The sequence below is a fragment of the Engystomops pustulosus genome, chromosome 3, assembly GCF_040894005.1.
Source record: "Engystomops pustulosus chromosome 3, aEngPut4.maternal, whole genome shotgun sequence".
Lineage (NCBI taxonomy): Eukaryota > Metazoa > Chordata > Amphibia > Anura > Leptodactylidae > Engystomops > Engystomops pustulosus.
In genome coordinates, this window is record NC_092413.1 from 66,814,846 (window position 1) to 66,833,514 (window position 18,669).

At 43.3% G+C, this 18,669-nt stretch overlaps 1 protein-coding gene across 6 annotated transcripts in view; it reads right to left on the minus strand.

Moving 5' to 3' along the window:
- Positions 1-18,669, minus strand: part of ADGRG6 (adhesion G protein-coupled receptor G6) — a 538,359-nt gene that overhangs the window by 38,293 nt on the left and 481,397 nt on the right. For all 6 annotated transcript variants that reach the window (XM_072140986.1, XM_072140983.1, XM_072140981.1 and 3 more), the window contains 2 exons: positions 4,236-4,281; positions 2,679-2,788 (listed from right to left, as the gene is read on the minus strand). In XM_072140986.1, coding sequence (XP_071997087.1) covers positions 2,679-2,788; positions 4,236-4,281 — 156 coding nt within the window. The remainder of the gene's footprint in view (positions 1-2,678; positions 2,789-4,235; positions 4,282-18,669) is intronic.

Genomic DNA, 18,669 nt, shown 5'->3' on the forward strand with positions numbered 1-18,669 from the left:
TCCATTGTGGGAAAAATACTGGAAGGGTTAGTAAAAGACTATATACTGGAGTATGTGACATCAAATAGTATAATAAGTGACAGCCAGCATGGATTTACTAAGAATAGAAGTTGTCAAACTAACCTTATCTGCTTCTATGAAGAGGTGAGCAGATGCCTGGATGGAGGAGCAGCTGTGGATATTGTGTTCTTGGACTTTGCAAAGGCATTTGACACTGTCCCTCATAGACGCCTGATGGGTAAAATTAGGGCTATTGGTTTGGCAGAAATCATTTGCAATTGGATTGCAAACTGGCTAAAGGATCGTATCCAGAGAGTTGTGGTCAATGATTCCTACTCGGAATGGTCACCAGTTATGAGTGGTGTACCCCAGGGTTCTGTGCTTGGCCCACTACTATTTAATATATTTATTAATGATATAGAGGTAGGAATTAATAGCACTGTGTCTATTTTTGCAGAGGACACCAAACTGTGTAGTGTAATACAGTCTATGGAGGATGTTCATAGGCTGCAGGGTGACTTGGACAAACTGAATGTTTGGTCATCCACTTGGCAAATGAGGTTTAATGTGGATAAATGTAAGGTTATGCACATGCGGGCCAATAATCCAAAGGCAAAATATGTACTTGGGGGAGTAAATCTGGGAGAGTCCCTTGTTGAGAAGGACCTGGGGGTACTAGTAGATCATAAATTGAGTAACAGTATGCAATGTCAAGCAGCTGCCTCTAAAGCTAGTAGGATCTTGTCATGTATCAAAAGTGGTATGGACTCTCGTGATAGGGATGTAATATTACCACTATACAGGGCATTGGTTCGGCCTCACCTGGAATATGCTGTCCAGTTCTGGGCACCGGTCCATAAAAAGGATGCCCTGGAGCTGGAGAGGGTTCAACGTAGAGCCACAAAAATGATAAGGGGTATGGAGAGTCTTAGTTATGAGGAAAGATTAAAACAACTAGATTTATTTAGTCTGGAAAAGAGACGACTACGAGGGGACATGATTAATTTATTTAAATATATGAATGAAATATGGTGGTAAGTTGTTTCAGATTAAATGAAATCAAAAGACGAGGGGGCACTGTCTCCGTTTGGAGAAATCAAGGTTTAATCACCGGGGACGACAGGGCTTTTTTACTATGAGAACAGTCAATCTGTGGAATAGCCTGCCTCAGGCGCTGGTCACAGCAGGGACAGTAGAGAGCTTCAAGAAGGGTCTAGGTGCCTTTTTAAACCTAAATAACATTGATGGTTATGTTATATAGAATTGTTTCCCCTAAATCCCTTCCTCATCCGATCCCTTCCTTGGTTGAACTTGATGGACAACCGTATAAACTATGAAACTATGACATAGTACGCCTAGTTTCATCTGTTGCTGATTCCAAAACTTTCATCCTGCCCAACATAGCTTGAAAATATTGACACATCTCATTAATCTCAGACTTTCTGAGTATCTTTCACCTAAGATATAAGCATCTTAAAGTCTTCTTTAGTAGGAAGATTCTGAAGATTCCATGACAAAGTGATAAGCTGGGAGTGGGCCTTCCATGAGACTTAGAGTTGCTTCCTGAAGGGGAACTGCTTTTCAGTAGTCCCCTGCATTGTCTGCTGCATCTTTACTGGCTGGGTATTATTGTGATCCAGAGTCCCATTCTTTACAACCCCTAGGGGCGGATGGGGGGAGGAGGCCCTTTACTGGAGGCTGATGCTGGTCTATCTGAGCCTCTGGTTGCCTGATTGTGGTAGTCGCTTAGATGACTCACTGGCTCATCCAGCTGTGCCTGCGGCCGACATCTTCTCCATGCACTCAGCTCTGTGTTCCTCCGACTCCACTCCAGTAGAAGATGGCACCTGCATGTCAGTGGAAGGGTCCACTAAGGACTGCATCAGCCTCAGTAACTCCTGATTTGGTTTGGGCACTGGTGCGGAGAGCCTTATCTCTTTATTGGACCATTCCTGAGCTTAGGTGCCAGGGTGTCCAATTATATTAAGGCAAAGACAGCACCAGGAATCCAGTGATTAATGCTTAAACTGTCCTCATTGTCTGCCAACTATCAAAGCCTATTAGGCCCTAATGGGTCTCATAGCCAAATAATCAGTTTAAAACTGACTAATATAATACACTGTAGTACAGAAGTACAGCATTTTATTTCAAGAGATATCATGGTTTTCCCAATGTAAGTCCCTTAGTGGGACAGCAAAAGAAAGTTAATATTACATAAAAAAAAAAAAGAAGAGAGAATTAACAGTACCATTTTCACTTAAGAAACTATTCAGAGTGTTAAAAAATTAAATAAGTAAAATCCCCATCAAAATTGGTATTGGCACGTCCATAGCAACCTTAGGTTAAGAAGATATTATGTTATTAAACAAAAGAAAATTTTAACAAATGTCTTTAATCACACTAACCACACAGAATAATTTTTTCATGTTTATCATGTTATCATGTCAGATAAAAATGTGAACATGGAAAAACTGGAAAAATACAAGAAAATATACCACCAAAACAAGCATGATAAACCAGGGACATCCTGGCAATGTGTGTGTGGTAATCTTATATTTGTTATCCATGCATAACTCTATGAGTAGGTGTCACTGCTTTATTATTCCTGATTTGATGGTAGATTTAAGCAAAACTGTAAAAATAAGGCACAAAAAATAAGGCTTTATTAAACCACTTACCATGAGAATACCAAAATGTGTGAGGTGATTGCATAAGCAGATTGTCTCATTAGCATTGGATTCATTTATCAGTACCCTACAGCCAGCTTGGCTCCAGCCACCACCACCAGCTGTTGAAAAGCAAGATTAAATAATCATCTCTTAAGGATTTACTACTACTGAAAAAACAAAGATTGTGAAAAGTTCAACAAAGAAACACATCTGATATGTTATTGTTAAAGATTTCATTATAATGTATTCCTGTAAAGTACCACATTCTAAGTACTACGTTGTAAAGAATAAACAGTTCATTTTCCTGGCGGATATGCAGAGTTTTTTTTTTTTTTGATCATTTCCTTACATCTCAGACATGAGGTTATAGAGGGGATAAATGTCTTAAAGTGTAACTGTAAAACTATAGTGATTTTACCAAATTATTATATGTGATTACCCCTTTGAAGACAATCATAATGATGCCTACTTTTGCTGCTCATCCTTTTCTTTCCAAAGTTATGGCATTTTCTGTTCTGAAAGTGTTTGAGAAAGATCTTTTTCCCCAGAAGTGAAGTGGACGGAGACTATCTGTCTATGCCCTCAGGCTGAGGCCAGTTAGCTTGCCCACAGATCCCATAATGCCTTATGTTCTCTCTCACAGTAATGTAGCATTAAATCCATTTAGTTTCCCACAAGTAAATCTAGTGAACACTGCACAGTGCACATACAGGATGTGTATGGTGACCAGCCTGGCAGCTTCCATCACATGGAGGAGCGGAGAACATATAATAAGTGGAAGAAATCATAAGTACACCAGTTACACAAGAAGTCTATAGCCTGTGCTGTGTGAGCAAATAAGGGTGAGGGTAAATAACTTATCTAAACATAGCTGATACTGCCGATGATAAGGTGGGGGAGGGAGCAGCATGAAGAGTGAAGACAGACAGATAAACTTCTGTAGAATCACGGACTTGGATAAAGGGACTGATAGGGAACAGGGAGATCTTGTACCTCACTATTCTGTGCAGGAGACATCTGCATTCACTGTTCTGTAGACTTCCAGCTCTGCTACCTTCAGTGAGACATGACCTCCTCCCCGGTGCGCAAGGAGCAGCAGCTCCACCCCTCCCATGAATCCGACCAAAAAGAAAGTGTAAACAAGCTAGGGTCTCATAGGGCTTATCAGCACGTGGAGAGGAAGCAGCTATTGCAGCACTGTGGTAATCTGAGGGGTATAGCAAAGAAACTGCTGCATATAGGGAACAAAGATGACAGGCAAAGTTGTCTTACATCCCAAGAGCTACTGATTTGTGAAAAAAAACCTTTGCAGTTACTCTTTAAATACAAAACAGATGTTAAACCTTAAAATTATACTAGAAAGATAATAGAGGAGTGTGATCTTGTCCATGTACAGTATCGTTTTTTGTAAAACCAGGGACTAAGAAGCTAAAAGAAGAGCAGGTCCCGCCAAAGGGGGCAGACACCAGTATGTAAGTGTGCTTGGTTTACAATCCTTGATCCTGGTGGTTGATGTCCTTTAAAAAGGGATACAGGAGATACAAATAACAGTAAAATAAAACTTACCATTTTTGTTTATATCCCAGAAAACACATGTTGGTGTTCCATTTTCCTGAAAAAAAAAAACACAAAAGCTATTGTTATTGTTAGCTAATGCTTTAGAGAATACTGCAATACAGTAGCCTTACATTAAAGGGGTATTCCCATTTTGGGAAAATTAATGTTATTGTTGCATGATGACAAATTACACAATTTTCCAATAAACTTTCGGTACCAATTCCTCATGGTTTTCTAGATCTGTGCTTGCTGTCATTCTGTTGAAAGCTTCCATGTTGACCATGGTAACACATGTGTGTGGCTCATTAGTATTATAGAGAGTAATCAGAGCTGTGTGATATAAGGAGCGTGGTCAGATTTCTGTCCTCTGGAAATAAACAATAACATTTACTATAGAAGGACAGCAACAAGAAATCTAGAAAACTGTGAGGAATTGATACAGAAAGTATATTGGAAAATTGTAACTTTTTTATTATTCAAACAATGACATTTATTTGATAAAATGGGACCACCCCTTTCATTTTATGTCAAACTTACACAGGGCAAGGGCTCATGTACAGATACAGCCTGTGGAAACTGGCTGTATATTGGCCTGATCCCATGGACTGCCACAGTGCAATGGACAGGAGAAATATAATGCAAGGACTGCTGGCCGACCTACTGTGTCACACGTCTAATATCATAGGCCAGTGATGGCGAACCTTTTAAGGACCGAGTGCCCAAACTACAACCAAAATCCACTTATTTACCCTGATGTGCCAATGTGCCATTTATACGCAGTTACCTGTTCTTCCACTTCTTTAATTGTATCGGCCGCCTGAGGCCACAAATACTGTTTAAACAAGGTGTGCAAATTCAGACTATCATTGTAGCTTCTCTTCAGGGTCTCTCTGTTTAGGAAAAATGGTGGGTCCAGAATGAGGACCTCCAAAGACAATGCAGTTTCAACACCTTCTCACTTTTCAAGCAGTTCCAAACAGTCAATGAAGTGTTGCTGTAAAATATTGCTGAGCGCAGCATCTCGTAAGTTGCCTAGGACTGCAGGAAGATTTAATGGATTTGTTCCTGTTTCATGAACTCTGTCCTGGGCTGATAGCCTGAGTGCCCACAGAAAGGGCTCTGAGTGCCACCTCTGGCACCAGTGCCATAGGTTCGCCATCACTGCCATAGGCTCTAAAATTTATACTATAACATAACTTTCATAAATAACATATTATACTTGCCCTGTAAAAGTCCTTTGATCACTGCTGGGAGCCATAGGTGACTCCTGGGTAGCATAAGTCAAAACTACATGCAAATAACATTCTGTGTCCTGCTGGCTTTCGGCAGATGTCGTGCCATAACCACTTTTTTTTTTCAAGTTACTTATTTTTATTTATTAAAAGAACAAACAAATTTACACAGATAGAGATCATGATATTACAAATGTGGTATAAGCATTTACGGTATGCATTTACATGAAGAATTATCATGGTCTTGCATTACCTCCAACAGAAATGAATAGAGTAAGTGAGATGAACGGGTTATACATCTAATACATCTATGGATATACATCCTGAGCAAGGAGTATACGTTTTAGATGCGCCCCTTAGAGGCCGATCCTCAAAGGCTGAGATGTTCAAACTCTGTAAGGTCTGGTATCGTTGTACAGTCCAGTGTAGATGAGCAGTATTGTTAGATCTTTGGGTAGGTACAGGTGGTGGGGGCAAATTGGATGCATTACTGAGGTCATATAGCGTTAGGAGGTGTTTTCTCATTGGATGTGTTTGGTTTTTAATTTGAAAGATTTGCATCGGCCTCCAGAAGCTCTCAAAAGTGGACGTAAGGCTTTGGGGTCAGCGTGTTGTGTATAGGAACAGCGTGAGAGGCGATTTGAGTGTAGCTAGGGAATATCGAATGTGACACTTCCGCCATATTTCTCTAGTGAAAGCTCTGGGGCCTCGGAAAGAGGGCATAGGTATCTCTACTAGCGGTTCCCATATCAATGTGGCCGGGTGTATGGGAGCTAGTCAAAGCTTCTCTATTTCTGTCCATCTATTAAAAGCTGCCAAAGAGGTCCAGGAGGCTATGTGTCGTCAGTGGGTGGCATGATAGTAGGTCACTATGTCAGGTAATCCCATCTTCTTCACCCCCCCTAGTGATTTGGGCACTACTAAGACTGTATTCAGAATCCTATGCCTTTTGGAATTCCATATAAAATCCAGGAACAACAATTGTATTTGCCTCAAGGCATTGACTGAGACCCTCACTGGGAGCGTCTCAAAAAGATACCAGAATCTGCGGAGTAGCAACATTTTTATGGCTGCAATTTTTTTGATAGGTTCAGGTAATGACAATTTTGTAAATGCTTTCTCACGTCTTGGATCAAAGGGAGAAATTTTTCCTTATAGAGGGAAGCAAAGGATGTGGTAAGTTTTATCCCCAAATATTTTAGGAAGGTCAGGCTCCAGCTATAGCGGAAATTATCTTTCAAAGATTGGAGTAAAGTGGGGGGTAAATGCATCGGGAGTGCTTCTGATTTTGTCTAGTTGAGTTTATAGCCTGAGATATAACTGTACTCTTCAACAGCTGCGTGCAAATTAGGCACTGACATGAGTGGGTCGGTGAGAGTTAGCAAGACATCGTCAGCAAACAAGGCTATTTTTAACTATTTGTCTTGTATTTGTCTTTGATTCCTGTGATATCTGGGATGAGTCTAATATGTGCTGCTCTATAATTAAAACATATAGTAAGGGGAAAAGAGGACAGCCTTGGTGGGTTCAGTTGTGAATTGTCAGCGGGTTTGAATGAGCGTGTCATAGTCGGATTTGGGATGTAGAGGAAGAGTATAAGTACGACAAGGCGTTCAGAAATGGTCCTTGAAAACCAAAGTGAGTCAGTGTCCGAAACATATAATGCCAATTCAAGCCATCAAATGCTTTTTCGGCATTAAGACTTAGTATAAGGGCTTCTGATTTAGCTTTCTGCACCAGATCAATTGTGCGACGGGTATTGTCCCTCGCTTGCCTATAACGAACAAACCCGTCTGGTCTTTATGTACCAGCTGTGGGAGCCAGTCGCCTAATCTGTTAGCTAAGAGTTTAGTAAAAATTGTTAGATCAGCATTTAGCAAGCTGATGGACTTATAACTAGAGCATTCTGAAGGGTCTTTGCCTGGTATAGGGATCACCGTAATATGTTAAGTTAACATCATCTGAGGGATTGCTTCACCTATGAGGAATCCATTAAATAGCTCTACTATGTTAGGTAGGAAAAGGGGCAGAAAGGTTTTGTAGTAGAGATAGAAAAACTCATCTGGGCCTGGGGTCCTTTATGACTCTATTTCTTCCAGAGTGATTGTTTTATTCAAATGGGCTAGAGCATTTGAAGACCGTTGAGGGAGAGAACACTGGGAAAGGTATTGATCTAGTTTAAGCTGCATCTCAGGAGAGGATGAGGGAAGTGGAGATGGGAGCTAGTAGAGAGTAGAGTAGTAGGAGTGAAAGATCTCAGCAATTTTAGTGGGATGGTAGTGTAGAGTGCCATTTGTGTCCTTAATAGTGTATGGGGTTTGTCTGGCCATTTTGTTTCATAATTGACGTGCTAATTAAAAAATTATGAAAAAATGTAAAGTAGACATATGGGAAATTATTTAGGTGGTAAAACTGTCTGCCTGAAAACGCAATGATTTCGAATTTTGAAAATGGCAAAATTTAAAAAAAAAAATCAATTTTTTTTTTTTTGTAAATAAGCGTAAAACTTATCAGCCAAAATTTACCACTTAAATGAAGTACAACATGTGGGGAAAAAAAAAATCTCAGTATCGTTTAGATAAGTAACAGTGTTCAAAAGTTATAACCATAACATTTAGCGAGGCAAGGCTTTAGCGAGGCATGTCAGAATCCAAACAATGGGGCTGAGCCTTAAGCTACAAAAAGGCTGCATCCTTAAGGGGTTAAAGTCTCCCCCCAGTAAAAGTACTTCACTAGTTCAAGATCAATTTGGAGAGAATTGTATAGAGGAAGGGGATTTGTTGGTTATTAGGGGTGTATATAAGTATATAACACAGTAATATTGATACCAAAAAAACCCTCTAAGAATAATAGTCTAATCATTAGACTAATGTTAGTCTAATGATTAGACTACCAATTACATGGAAGGGACAGTGACTGGAAATTAAGTGCTTAGCGAAGTGGAAGGACCCTGTAGCTGTGAAGTGAGTCTTTTGGAGAAACACTATGCCAGCTTTAGCTTGTCGTATAACTTGTCGTATTTCTTGCAGTGTAAGTCGTCTTTCAGCATCTGAATTTTAAGGCCTTAAACATTCAAGGAGAAAATTTTAACCATTATCAATGTAGTGAGGCCTACTAGCTATTTATAGTAAATGTAGAGTAGACGGAAACTCGGCTATGGGGTCTACTGGGTGAACTCAGGTGTATACTGTTTCTACTCTACGCATAATGGGAACAGAGTTTAACTAATAGAGAGATCCGTGGGTTAACATAGAAAACAAACCACAACTTATACAAAAGAACATTAGACTAACAACAAAGGTATACAACAAGGCAGGCTTATAGCCAGTTTCTGCAAATCATTCATGTAATAGCCACAAATGCACGTTGGAATGTCAGCTCCTCAGCAGAGGAGCGAGGACCATCTGAAGGATAAGCTTTGGTGTAACATATATGACCAGTTTCCGTCATTATACAGAATGATCAGGCCCTTTCTGGGCCTTTTAATTTGGGACTCTAAGATCTGTCTATGCGGAAAGGGATTAAGAAGGGGGTGGGGGAAGGGGATTAAACTAAAGAATGTGGTACTAGTAAAAGATTTACTTAGCCTCACAAACATGTAACAGGTAGTATCATTAATTAAGTGAGGGGCTGAAATTACACAAGAGCAAGAAAACATCTCTAGTTATACCTATTGCTCAGTCAGGGATCTGTGGTTCTGGTCCAAAGCCCTCTGCTGTTTTTTCAGTGGGCGGACAGGTTGCCATGTTGGAGGTAGTGCTGGAGTCACTGGATGCTGGGGCCAGTCAGGCAGGTAAGGAGGGTCTAGCTGGAAGGTCTCACAAAAGGCATGGAGGTCCTCTGGGAATCAAAGAATGGCGGAATACCCATCTTTCTTGGCGGTCAGACTAATGAGGAATCACCAACAATAGGGTATCCCCTTATCATGTAGCACGTCCAGCAAGGGCTCAGCGTTGTTGAAGCGTAATCCATGAGAGGTCTTGATAGAGTTGAAGCCGAGAACCAAGAAAGGAGTGTGATTTCAGTTGTCGAAAATGCTTCATATATTCCACTTAAATTTTGAAATCAGTGATATGAAGAGGGAGAATGTATAGACAGGGCTGAATTACCTGAATCAAGGGCTGGCCCCATGATTCTCTGTGTACAGAGGGACACTGGAAAGAAGCTACAATGATACAAATTTTCCATCTTGTTCTCAGGAGGCCAATATGAACGAAAATTGTTGAAGAACAGGGAGCAATAAGTTACTGCTTTAATTTTTGGTTGGCACCTCGCGATAAATAAGGGGGATTTGGGGTTGTTTTTTGGGCACTCGGCCACTAAAAGGTCTGCCATCACTGCCCTAGGGAGACCACTTGTTTTTGGACGGAATGCCCAATGGGCTCGGTCCATTTTTAGCGGTGCTTCCGTCTGTCTTTATAAGATCATATTAAACAGCCATTGTAGATAGCTTTGTACGTCGTCCTTTCCTTGTTGTTGCCACACACCCTAATATTGTGGCGGTGGGCATCTATTATCGAGGTCTTCTATGTGGCGTTTAAATTATCTGGTAGTTGAGGTTTGCTCTGTCACTTGGTGAGTCGAAACCGCTGCTCTGGCTGCGTTATGATCATCCTCTAACACATCTACTCTTTGCTCCACTTGTTGCACGTCTCTATGTACTGCTGCAATCTCTTGCCTGCACGTTTCTTTGACTTCATCAATCAGCTCTCTAAAATTTTGCTTGGTGGGCATTTGTTGAATATAGAGCCAAAGCAGATCATGAAGAGGGGGGAGAGCTATGATACAGGAGCTGAATATCGAGGTGTACAATGGGCTACAGTTCGTATGTATAACTTGAGACAGTCTAGGTGATTATGGTTGGGAGCCCACAGAAGATGTCCCTGGCAGATTTCTATTGTGAGACCCCCCCTCCTTTTGCTGTAGCCTCCAGAGAACCATCCAGCTCTTCACCTTGTGGGAGCAAGGCTGTGGGTGGCATAGAGAGCTTAGTTCGGGCGGGCCCACTCCAATGCTGCTAGAACAGCCCCTAAGTTCTCTTCAGTAAAAGTGGGGCCCAGCGTTGGAGGCGAGAGAGATGAGACTGGGGATTTCTAGCAGCATTGTCCTGCTGCTGGTTCCAGGGCTGTGTGGGAGAACTGCCTCAGTGTCAGTGGAGGGGGACAGCCTATTGTTATCCCCGGGCATCTAGATGATGTCTCCGGTTCTTCTGTCCCCTGAGGGACTTTGGGGGACTCCGAGAGGGGTCTCTCCACTCCGTGTGGAGCCAGAACAGCCTCACTGTAAGAGAGTATAGGGGAGGAGGAGGGATCTGAGTCGCCACTCTCTTCCTGAAAAAATCTGCGGCAGATTGCGGGGGTGCTACCATGCTCAGGTAAGAGTTGGCCCGCTAATTTATAGCTTATTCAGCCCGGTCTGTGCAGCACTCAGAGCTTACACATCTGCACTCGTCATACCCGTTGTACCCCCCAGCCATACCCACTTCTATCCCTGGTTGTAAGGGAGTGCAAGATACCCATCACAGGAAGCCCTCAGTCCTGCTACCCTGGGGCTCCTGGCAGCAAACATCAAACTTTCACATTGTAAGTATAAAATGGATGGGTCTGTCAAAATTCAGGTTCAACATTTTCAGCCAACATGGGAAAAAAATTTTATTCAGTACCCAGACTTGATCCCAGGCTTGAACCCAAAAGCATTGAAATCAATGGAGACCCATATGGCTGTAAAATGGGGGAAGTAAGGGGTAGAGGGCTGCAAAATGGGGGTAATAGGGTAGTTTCCATTGCAAAAAAACACTAGGGGAAGTACTTCAACATAACATAACAAATGTAAGAAATAATAATATTTAAAAAATTATTAAAAATAAAACATGTTAATGACATTTAGGCTAAAGGCGCTCTGGATAATCAGTCTTGTAGTGTTAAAAGAAGCAATGGGAGAAACAGTCTCTTCCTTCCACTGTGGTTAAAGATGTTTTGGGTCTTCAGACCCAGATATTCTCATAGTGGCAAAATAAGCAATGTGAAAGCCACAAACCCTTCCTCTCACTGTGGTTCAGGGCGCTCTAGATGTTCGGATTTAGTAAACATTGGCGGTACTGATTTGAAAAAGACGGATGCAGTCAATACGGACCCTGCAATCTAGGAATATACAGATTTAGCAAACACTTGCACTGTAATTTTGAAAGATTGGTTGCAATGACTATGGACTCAGCAATATAGGAATATATGGATTTACCAAACATTGGCACTAGTATCTTGAAAAAACAGATGCAGTGAATAAGTCAGAAGTCAGAATATACAGAATTAACACTGGTACTGCTATTTTGAAAAAAAAAAAACGAAAAAAAAGTGAAGATAGACTGTGAAATTTAGGAATATACAGATTAACTCCTTTCGGAACACCCGCTGACTTTAGAGGCTAATTGTGGGAGCAAGACCCGGTCTCCGGGCGTCATTACGGATTCTCCCTTCTCCACTCCTCCGTGCGTTGTGCTGAATGAGCACGATGCTCCATAGACTAGGTCGTCGCATGACCGTCGGGTCTAAAGGGGTTAATCTGAGCTTCTGGGTCTAATACTGGGGTATTGCTGTACCCGGGAGTACCCGCATCATAATTTTTTTGGGGGGTTTTGTCTCCCGTGGCATGAGATGGGCACAAGATGACATAATGGATATTTTGTACTAAGCACTATTTATTATGCATATAGGGTCCACCTGTGGGGTTAAAATGCTCACTACACCCCTAGATTAATTCATGGAAGGGTATATTTTTCCAATACGGTCAGGTCTCAGGGTTTTTTACTGTAATGTTCTCTTAGGGCATCTACAAATTTTTTATGGTACCAAAGAAAATTTGAATGTCGGTGCTCCAAATGCCAATCTCTTCAGAGCCCTGCCATGTCTCCATCTTGTATATTATTGCCATGTGCCAGGGAGATCCTGTATAACTATTTTTGGGGTGTCTCCAGTGGCATGAATTGGGTAAAATACTTTTGACACTACAATGTCCCATTTTTAGAAATTGCAAGGCACATTTTACACAACACCATTCAATTTGTGTTACAATTGAGACAGGATTTTATGGGTTAAAATATTCATACAACCCTAGAAAAGGAGTGCCCTTTCCTAAAATGGGGTCACTACTCAAGGTTTATAATGTATTTATACCTCGGGGGCACTCCAACGGCAGTCTAGTGACAAGGGTGCTCCAAAATCAAAATTTTGCTCCTTCCCTTCACAGCCCTGCTGCGTGCCCAGCCCTGCTGTGTGCCCAGCCTGTCAATTATTGGCACCTGTGTGGTATTGCCATACTCGAGACAACCCACAGAATGATTTTTGGAGTGTTTGTCTTAAGTGCCATGAGTTGGGCACAATATATTATGGCACTACAATGACATTTTTGAAATAAAAACACAATTTTTGCTCTGCACCATTTATTTGCATAAGATTTTGACCAGCATGCTGGGGGTTAAAATGCTCACCGCAACCCCAGATAAATTCTTTGAGGGGTATATTTTCCTAAATGGTGACATATTGCACTGTTACTTCAAGGGCTCTTCAAGTACACTGCGGCACCACAAAACATTTGTAGCCAAATTGGACTGCCCAAAAGCCAAAAGCACTAACTCTGTTCTGGAAATCGCTGTGCGGCGAAACAGCAGTTGACATCCACATGTATGGTATTGCCTTACTCAGAAGAAGCAGGGCAACAATTTTGGGATGTTTATTTACCTCAAATTTCTTATGAATGTGTACATTTTAGGGCTAAATGAGAAAGATCTTAACAGACAGGTTAACAGACTTCTAAAATGCTGATTTGAATAGTTTAAGATTAGAGATGAGCGAGCACTAAAATGCTCGAGTGCTCGTTATTCGAGTCAAAATTTTTCCGATGCTCCAGTGCTTGTTTCGAATAACGAACCCCATTGAAGTCAATGGAAGACTCGATCATTTTTCAAGGGGACCAAGGCTCTGAACAGGGAAGCTTGGCCAAAAACCTGGAAACCTCAGAAAATGATGGAAACACCACAGAAATGAACAGGAAACAGCAGGGGCAGCATGCATGGATGCCTCTGAGGCTGCCTAATCACACCATTATGCCAAAATTATGGGCAACAGCATGGCGATGACAGAGTGACCGAGTGAGGCGAGATAGCATCTAAAACACCCAATAATTGACCCTGACACTATAGGGGACGGCATGCGGAGGCAGGGGCAGGCTAGAGAGTGGCATGGCGACATACCCCAAATGGACTCAGGATTCTAACCAATTAAAAAAATTCCTTTTGGCGAGGATAACGTGTAGCACTCTACGTATCAGTATTTGGCCTGATTATGAGGAACCAAAGGAGCCCTGAAATGATTTCCTATGTGAACAAAAGGTTGACGGAGTGACCAAGTTCCATAACGTAATCTGGCGAAACACCCGAAAAATGAGCCTGACACAGTTCATTTGCTAAGGGAACGACATGTGGAGGCAGCTATGGAGACGACTTTTGGAGGCAGCTATGGAGACGACATGTGGAGGCTGCTATGGAGACGGCGTGTGGAGGCTGCTATGGAGACGGCGTGTGGAGGCTGCTACGGGGACGGCGTGTGGAGGCTGCTATGGAGACGACGTGTGGAGGCTGCTATGGAGACGACGTGTGGAGGCATGTGGGGGGGGGGCGCGAACTCAGTCATACAGCTTTGCATCCATTGTCAAAATGAGTGACCCATGTAAAATACCAGAAAATTACAGCGGGTAAAACACCCAAAAATGTAGCCTGACACAGCTCGTTGCTAAGGGGACGACGTGTGGAGGCAGCTATCCAGATGACGTGTGGAGGCTGCTATGTAGACGACGTGTAGAGGCAGTGGGGACGGTTACGGCACCCGAGGTGAACGTAAGGAGGTGAGAAAAGAGGAGTGAAAAGATAGATTTGAAATGTTATATTAGTAGATTAAAGTTGCTGCTGTTAAAACGAGAGAAAAAATATTTATTTAATTCTTAAAGGTTGGACTTGATGGACTTGTGTCTTTTTCCAGCCTTATATACTATGCTACTATGATACTATGATGTTAGTTGGATCTTGGGATGGAGCTGGTGGTCCGCTGCCAGGCGAGCTTTCGCCTGTCCAAGGCCCTGCCTCTCGGCTCCTCCACACCCAAAATGGGCCTGGGGGCCCGAAGCGTTTACTTTGAAAAAATTATCATTTTCAAAGCAGGCGGGGTCGTTTGAATACTTCATATAGGAATTATGGAATAGCATTGCGGTTCTATTATATTTTCTTTAGGAAATGGTTCCATGATTAAGAGCGACGGTATGGGGCATCCATATTGCGCCGTCATGATTGAAACTTCAGGTGTCCTGCATGGCGGCGACAGATGGGCCGAGTTCCATTATGTATCTGGTGAAACACCCGAAAATTCTGCCTGACACAGCTGGTTTGCTAAGGGGACGATGTATCGAGGCAGCTATGCGGACAACGTGTGGAGGCAGCGGCCACAGCTTCAGGCTGGCGATTGTCCAGGCGACTTAACCAGAGTGTACTCCGGCTGCAAACAGCATTTCTAAAAACCTTTTGTGTACGATCAAATGTAGCACTTTTGTTGTAAGTATTTGGCCTGGTTATGGCGGGGGAGGGGAACGTAAAGAAATGCGCAAGTAGCGCTGAAATAATAACCTTCATAGATAAAAGTTTGGCGGTATATTTTGTGGATAACACAGCAGGGTGGCGACAAAGTAAACAAGTTTGATGTGGAAGCCGTTAAAACAACCCAAAATTTGCTAAGGGGACGATGTGTGGAGGCAGCTATAGGATGATGTGTGGATGCATGTGGGAGGGAGACGCGCACTCAATCATCCAGCTTTGCATGCATTGTGAAAATGAGTGACCCATATAAAACACCAGAAAATCACATTCGGTAAAACACCCGAAAATGTAGCCTGATACAGCTCATTTGCTAAGGGGATGACGTGTGGAGGCAGCTATGGAGATGACTTTTGGAGGCAGCTATGGAGACGACGTGTGGAGGTAGCAATGGAGATAACGTGTGGAGGCAGCTATAAAGACAACGTGTGGAGGCATCTTATAGACGATGTGTGGAGGCAGCTATAAAGACGACATGTGGAGGCTGCTACAAAGGAGACCATTAAATTTGGATAGTGCCTGTATGTGGCAGTCCAAAAAAGTTTTCAAAACAGAGGAACGGGTAGGTGGCCCTCCAGAAAAATTAAATAGATTGAGTGCCTGTATGTGGCAGTCCAAAAAAGTTTTCAAAACAACATAATAACAAAAAACTAAATAAAATAGACACAGATACCTGTACATCACCATCTTTCTGTAAAGGTCACCCCTACTCTGCCGAGACTGGGGACAGTTGACAGTGTCTTTCTAGGGTGACATAAAACTGGCAAAGGCCTTGTAAAGCGTACCCCTGCCAGTGCTGGACAAGCTGCCTGCTCGCCTACTCACCCTCACTTGTCCAGCAGAAGTATGCCCTCTGCCACTAGCTGTATCAGATGGGAAAGACTGTTCCAGCTTGCGCACCAGGGCCTGCTGGTATTCATGCACTCTCACACTCCTTTCCTCTACAGGGATGAGAGTGGAAAGATTTTGCTTGTACCGTGGGTCCAGGAGAGTGAATACCCAGTAATCGGAGCTGGAAAAAATTCTTTGAACGTGAGGGTCACGGGATAGGCAGCCTAGCATGAAATCGACCATATGCGCCAGAGTCCCAACGCGCAAGAATTCACTCCCCTCACTGGCCGGACTCTCCATTTCCTCCTCCAACTCCTCTTCTCCTCTTCTATACGCTGAACAGTCTCAGAAGAACTGTCTTCACTCGGCCTATCAACCCAGCTTGGGTCTGTCACCTCATCATCCTCCGATCCCTCAGTCAGCTCCCCCCTTGGACTTCCTGCCCTGACAACAACTTCACCACTGTCTGACAACCGTGTCTCCTCATCGTCCGACACCTCTTTACACACTTCTTCCACTAGGTCAACAATGTCATCATCCCCCACAGACTACGACCGGTGGAAAATCTGGGCATGGGGAAAGAGCTCAGCAGCAACCAGACAAGTGGTTTGTGACTCTGGGAAGGGTCCAGAAAACAGTTCTTCAGAGTATGCCGTCTCAAATGGCAAATGTTCCTGGGAGGGGGCAGACTGGGGGGAAGGAGGCTGAGGTGGAGGAGCTGGAGGAGTGCTGATTTCGGTGACATGGGTGGACTTCGTGGAAGACTGACTGGTGGACAAATGGCTAGAAGCATTGTCCGCAATCCACGACATCACCTGTTTGCACTGTTCTGGCCTCAACAGTGCTCTACCACGAGGCCCAGTAACTTGAGACATGAACCTAGGGAGTGTAGCTCTGCGGCGTTCGCCTGCTCCCTCATCAGCAGGTGGTGTCTCACCCCACCCAGGACCATGGCCTCTGACCCCTGCAGTAGTTGGATGCCCACACCCTCGTCCTCTACCCCTACCCCTAGCCCTCCTCATCGTCCAACACCTCTTTACACACTTCTTCCACTAGGTCAACAATGTCATCTTCCCCCACAGACTGCGACCGGTGGAAAACCTGGGCATCGGGAAAGAGCTCAGCAGCATCGGGACAAGTGGTTTGTGACTCTGGGAAGGGTCCAGAAAACAGTTCTTCAGAGTATGCTGTCTCAAATGGCAAATTTTCCTGGGAGGGGGCAGACTGGGGAGAAGAAGGTTGAGGAGCTGGAGGAGTGCTCACTTGGGTAACATGGGTGGACTGTGTGGAAGACTGACTGGTGGACAAATGAGTTGAAGCAACAAAAGAGTTGAATCCACGACATCACCTGTTCGCACTGTTCTGGCCTCAACAGTGCTCTACAACGAGTCCCAGTAACTTGAGACATGAACCTAGGGAGTGTAGCTCTGCGGCGTTACCCTGCTCTCTCATCTGCAGGTGGAGTCTCACCCCGACCAGGACCACGGCCTCTGACCCCTGCAGTAATTGGATGCCCCCGGCAATGCAGTCGTCCTCTACCCTTAGACCTCAGATTCAACATTTTTCAAATAAAAGTCTATTTTATAGAAAAAGAGAAAGATAAACTGTAAATTTTTTTAGGTCATTTTTTTTATGTTTGTTTTTTTGGATTTATAGAAGAATAAAACGTGCAGAAGAAATCAGACAGCAACCTCAGAAGATGATTGCCATGGCTAGTTTTTAACCAACAAATTTTTTAAATGTCCCGGTGATGTGAACAAAAGTTCGTATTTGATTACGCCACACGTGACGTACAGTACGCTTCACCGGCAGAGAGAAGGTGGATTGGGATTTATGGAGACTAGCTTGCTAAGCAGTAGCAGGCAGACTAAGCTAGATGAAATTGCATTTGCACCACTGACAGCACACAAAAGGATTTTGTGCCCTGACTTTGACTTTGACTTGAAAAAAAAAAAAAATCTGCTGTCTGTGCCTAATTCAATCAAACCCCCAAATAAATTGTCCCACTTAGCTGTTTGAAATGGATATACGTGTCACTAAGAGCCAAAAATAACGTTCACAAGTCTCCCTGTAAATTCGTCACAATATGGTAATAGCTGCACTACTAGTGCCAGCAAGCCCAGCCATAAGCAAATAAAAAAAAAATAACACTATTCTAGCCCTAACAAGGGTTGTTGGGTTCTTGTAGAATTACTCCTGCCTAACACCCTAACTCTATCCCTGACCAGCAGCTGCTCTATCCCTAACGGCATCCAGGCAGAGAACGATCTGAGCACCGGGGCAGAGGCTAATATATTCCAGGGTCACCTGATCAGGCCAGCCAACCACTGCTATCGACATGTAAGTGAACCACGTGATGCTAGGTATACTGCAGAGTCTCCTGGCTTGTGATTGGCTCTGTTTCTGGCCGCCAAAAATCAAAACGGCGGGAGATGCCATTTTCTCGAGCTGGCGAAATATTCGTCTAAGCAACGAGCAGTTTCGAGTACGCTAATGCTCAAACAAGCATCAAGCTCGGACGAGTATGTTCGCTCATGTCTATTTAAGATGTTAAGTTCATAATATGGTGTTGCTTGTGTGTGTGGGGGGGGGGGGTGGAATAGTACATAAGCCTTTGTAGGGCACTTCGAAACTGAATTGGTCACCAAAAATTTAGCATTGTTCAAATCTCTTGAAAAAACAGTCCTGAGCCGTTGTTAGCTCCTAAGGGCCAAGTGTGCAACACATTAAGAAAACTTCTTAAATG